This window comes from Thalassophryne amazonica, chromosome 17, assembly GCF_902500255.1.
Source record: "Thalassophryne amazonica chromosome 17, fThaAma1.1, whole genome shotgun sequence".
Taxonomy (NCBI): domain Eukaryota; kingdom Metazoa; phylum Chordata; class Actinopteri; order Batrachoidiformes; family Batrachoididae; genus Thalassophryne; species Thalassophryne amazonica.
In genome coordinates this window covers 5,337,633-5,342,814 of record NC_047119.1, presented here as the reverse complement: position 1 = coordinate 5,342,814, position 5,182 = coordinate 5,337,633, and the positions used below count along the sequence as shown (strand labels likewise).

General features: G+C 41.3%; 1 protein-coding gene across 1 annotated transcript in view; it reads left to right on the top strand.

The window, feature by feature from the left end:
* The first annotated feature begins 374 nt into the window (after window positions 1-374).
* LOC117530038 (WD repeat-containing protein 41-like) overlaps window positions 375-5,182 on the top strand; it is a 31,735-nt gene continuing 26,927 nt past the window's right edge. The window contains exons 1-2 of the mRNA XM_034192975.1: window positions 375-464; window positions 3,176-3,399. Of these exons, the coding sequence (XP_034048866.1) occupies window positions 375-464; window positions 3,176-3,399 (314 nt within the window). The remainder of the gene's footprint in view (window positions 465-3,175; window positions 3,400-5,182) is intronic.

Here is a 5,182-nt window from a genome sequence, read left to right as displayed (position 1 = left end):
TTGTTCAACCTCTGCTCCACTCAAGACAAAAACAGTTTTAACTGGTGTAGTTTAAATTTAGAACGCAAACACCATGACGGGCTGAATGGCTACATAACAAAATTGTAACTGGTGAGCTTAAAACGCTCATAGCAAACCTGGGCTAGTAGCAATACCTATTAGCCACATACCCAAATGCTAAAAAAAATACAGTGTGGCTAAAATAATTTGGCTGCTTCTAGCCACATTAGCTAAGAACATTTTTCAAGTTCATACTTGAATTTCAGTGCTGCCAACTGTCCCCATATTTACCCCGTGTCCCGCGTCCCGTGTGTGTGTGTGTGTGTGTGTGTGTGCGGGACGCCCATTAGTGCTGCATTTATGTGGGTCTGGGCATGTCCCTAGACCCCCTTGTTATTCTTCGAGCCCTTGGCACTCGCAGCCACACGTGGATGTCCCACATTGGTAAATTCAAATGTTGGCAGGTATGGAATTTCACACTGGGTGCAGTTATTGGGGTAATGGTCGACGGTATAGGTCAATCAAAACTAGGACAAACAGACTCAGGAACAGCTTTCTCCCCAGAGCAAACACTGCACTGAATAACAAACCACATTAATCTGCACTTTTCAAAGTTCTTGTGCAATATCTGTACCCATGTGCAATAGTTTCCTGTGCAGTATCATTCCACAGTTGTACATAATTTCTCGTTTTACATTTTATATTTTGTCCGCAATTTATTTTAGTTGTACATATATTTAAATAATGTTTTGTTAAATTTATTATCTTTTATTTGGCTAATAATTACTCGCACCTCAGAAAACGCACCTTTTGGAGTTGCACTCAAATCTCGTTGCAATGTAATTTACAACGACAATAAAGGCGATTCTGATTCTGATAACTAAACACACTGTTTAGTCACATTAGCTAATAATTAAAATGTCATAGTGCTAATCCAAGTAAACCACTTCTTGTCACATCTGAAGAGGCAAAACTGTCATTAGAAGTCCCAGCTCCATACAGAGGTAACATTTGAGGCTTTCCCTTCATCTGCAATTGACTTGTAATGTCTCAGTGCTGCACTGGAAGCTAAGGTAAGCAGCTAACTACATAACCGCTTATTAAAAAAAACTTTCTTTACATTAAGTGTACTATGTGCTGCTTAGCCTGAATACATAGGTCACTACATGGAACGATTTGATACTGCACTCAAAAAATTTAAACATTAGCGTTAATTAAATAGATTTTTGGAATAAGTTCCACAAGAGCAAAAAAAATGAAGTTAATCGAATTTAATCAACTTGTATTATCCCCTCATTCACTTTTTTGAGTGTGAGTTGCGACAACTGGATCATTCTAAAAGTTACCTGAAGGAAAATTTCATGTTCAGTCACTAAAATATTAAAGCTACAGTGTGTAGGATTCAGGGGTGTTTTTACCAGAAAATGGAATATAGCATTTATACCATCTGTTAGAGAATACATACTTGCAAACAACAACTAATGTTTTCATGAGCTTCGAACAAGTGTTTCATATCAGCGTGCGAGTGGACACCCCATGGAGGCTGCCATGTTGATACAGTAGCCCAAAAAGGGCATACTTACAAGGCCTTTTGCTTTGTAACTTTTTTTAAACAGGCTGTTCTTTGGACTTCTCATTGATATTTTTTAATAACAGACCCCAAGTGCAAATGTAACTTTTGAAATCAGTTCTCGTTTTTATTTGTTCTTGTTACACACAAAAATACTTACGAAATATACAAGCTCACATTCAGTCACATGTTTGTCCATCTGCCCGCTTCATGTTTCTGTCTCCAGCTCATCTTGGACAATCAAGCGTTGCTCCCAGGAAAATTAGGTTATGTAATGCCTCCAGTATTACCTGGATTTACCTGAGAGTCTTCACTCGGTTGGAGATTTGTGGGAACCATCTCATGGAACCCTCCCGGAGGCATCTTAATCAGATACATGAACCACCTAGTGCCACTCTGTTCCACAAGAAGGGCTTGTGGTTCTGCTCTGTGTTCCTTCTGGATGTCAGAACATTTTATTCTTTCTCTAATGTACCTTTTTGTATTTGCACTGTGAACAGACTGTGTTCTCTTCCAGTAGTGTCTTCTGGCCTTCATTGTATGTCAATGCGTTCAATAGTGTTTGTCATTGCTATGTAACATAGTAACTATATGAAAAGGAGTATTGGTAATCAGTCGATGCTGTTCCATCTCTGACCAAATCATAACAAAACAAGCACATCCTGTATGTTTACTTCTTATTGAACCTATAGTCTTTATTAACAACCTGTGTTATTGTCTGTATTTGTTTTGCATAGAAATGCAGGTGACTCAGGCAGGAGGAGAATGACGAGCTGCCACCATGACACAAAGACGATCAGATTAATTTGTCCTGTTCTTACTTATCTTACATTTCTGTGCCATGTTTAATCATCATCAGAATCAGAATCAGAATTCTTTATTTGTCATTGTTCCTCAGGGGCTCAACGAAATTCAAAAACAGCTCTAAAAAGAAAAAGCAGTGCAAAAAAAAAAAAGAAAATCATGGGATTTGTTTCAGATTTGTTCTTGAGAGTTTCAGATCAGTTTTCTATTGGTATGAATTTCTGTTCTTCCCAATTTTGCTTTGTTTTACAGACTGTCAAATGATTGTACAGACTGTTTGCACATATGGTTGAGAGTGATTAAAATTAATTCTCAATTGAGGGCTTTGCTTTCTAACGCAGAAGCTTTACAACTGTCAACCTGTCAAACTTAAACTCCATTTTTTCCTTACTCGGAAAGAAGACTCCAAAGTACTTAAACTCCTTCACGTGATGTCACAGGCACCCAAAATCATTTTGGCCCCAACATGTTCACTACGATTGTCTTTGCTTTTGTTCTTCCCAAGTGAATCATTGTGGTATTATCACAACTCTCGGCAGAAAGTAGGCCTCGTTTTCAGAGTTCTATGGTACTCTGGCTACACTGTCGGTTGCTTTAGCTCTTACGGATCTGTGGAGTTAATGCTTTGACCTACTTTATGTGTGATTGAGAGCATACTGTGATAGGATGACAGGTGGGACAGGTAACTTATTCGCAGGGGACACACATTTTGAGTCAGATACGGGACGTCACGAGTAAAACAGGATGATTGGCAACCCTTGATGTAACGTTACCTCTGTACAATAATATTTTTGACCTGAGCTGCACTTTTATCTCCTCTCATGGTCCTTCTGTCTCTGGTTGATTCTGTTTTCTATTTCTGAGCTTCACAGTCTGTTTGTCTCAGCACTTTCTGTCTTATGTCTGCAGAAAAGCCCCGTGTTGTGCATTGGAGAGGAACAGCCCAAAAACTGGTTCACTGAGCTGCAGGTGCTGAAAGGACATTTTGACATTGTTCGATTTCTGGTGCAGATTGATGACTTCAGGTAACCCCCCCCCCCCACCTTTCTCCTCTTCTCCACTCTTGGCTGGCCTCTGTCCCTCTGTGATTGACAGGAGATCCTCTCGTACAACAAACTTACAGAGCATGACAAGAGCCCAATCATCACCACTGTGTGTGTGTGTGTGTGTGCACATTTCAGTATCAGCAAAGCTTTTTTTGATGATGTCCACTGTCTAATACATGCCCACATATGAACTGTTTGCATGCTCTCCTCTTTGCTTTGTGGAAGTGTGCTGCACACTGGCATGGTAGAGAGAGTCTACATAAGTGGCCAGATAGGAGTGTGGTGTGTGTGTTGTGTGTGTGTGTGTGTGTGTCAGGAGAAGGTGGTGTCTTCACGCATGGTCTCCTCCAGTAATAATCCCCTCCTATGGGTCTTGTCCTCTTCGTATACAGGTCTACTTTCGGGGGCAAAGGCCAAAATTCTCTCCAGATTGCTTTTGATGTTTGGAAATGTATCCGAAGCCGTTCCTTTTTCAACTCTTTTTTATCATCTTTTCATCCTGTTGTTTAGTTTTGGGGCAGGTTGTGTGGATGGCTGAGGGTCAGAGGGCAGGTGAACGTGTTAAATCCCAAAACAATTTATTATCTCCACCAACGAAGTTGGAAGAGGTTATGTTTTCAGCCCTGTTTGTTATTTATTTGTCTGTATGTTTGGAGCCCACAACTTAACATATATGTTATGATTTTTTTTTTTTTACTGAACATTCATACCCTGATAGGCAAGAAGTGATTCAATTTTCAAGGTCAAAGATCAAAGTCAGGAAAAATCTTGTAAAATTGGAAAAATCCATATCTTTAACATTGAACGATTTTTCACAAATTCATAACTGTCAAAAAAGATCAGATTTCTTTCATATTTGAGAGCGTTGTGTAGGATGGTATCCTTTATCCTTTACTGACTGACAAAGTTTGATCTGGATTTTCAGATGAGAGATTTTCTCTCATTCACTCATCTTCAACTACTTATCCGGGATCGGGTTGGGGGGGCAACAGCTCCAGCAGGTGACCCCAGACTTCTCTTTCCCGTGCCACATTGACCACCTCTGACTGGGGGATCCCGAGGCATTCCCAGGCCAGTGTGGAGATATAATCTCTTCACCTTAGGCTTAAAACTTTCCTTTTTGCTAAAGCTTATAGTTAGGGCTGGATCAGGTGACCCTGAACCATCCCTTAGTTATGCTGCTATAGACGTAGACTGCGGGGGTTCCCATGATGCACTGTTTCTTTCTTTTTGCTCTGTATGCACCACTCTGCATTTAATCATTAGTGATCGATCTCTGCTCCCCTCCACAGCATGTCTTTTTCCTGGTTCTCTCCCTCAGCCCCAACCAGTCCCAGCAGAAGACTGCCCCTCCCTGAGCCTGGTTCTGCTGGAGGTTTCTTCCTGTTAAAAGGGAGTTTTTCCTTCCCACTGTAGCCAAGTGCTTGCTCACAGGGGGTCGTTTTGACCGTTGGGGTTTTACATAATTATTGTATGGCCTTGCCTTACAATATAAAGCGCCTTGGGGCAACTGTTTGTTGTGATTTGGCGCTATATAAAAAAATTGATTGATTGATTGATTGATTGACCTAGTCCCTGGGGGCATCCTTACCAGATGCCCGAACCACCTCAGCTGGCTCCTTTTACGTGAAGGAGCAGTGGCTCTACTCCGAGCTCCCCACAGACGACTGAGCTTCTCACCCTATCTCTAAGGGAGACACCAGTCACCAGTGGCAGTCCTAGAGTGATTTACTCCCCGGGCGAAACCCCCTGCGTGCGCCTC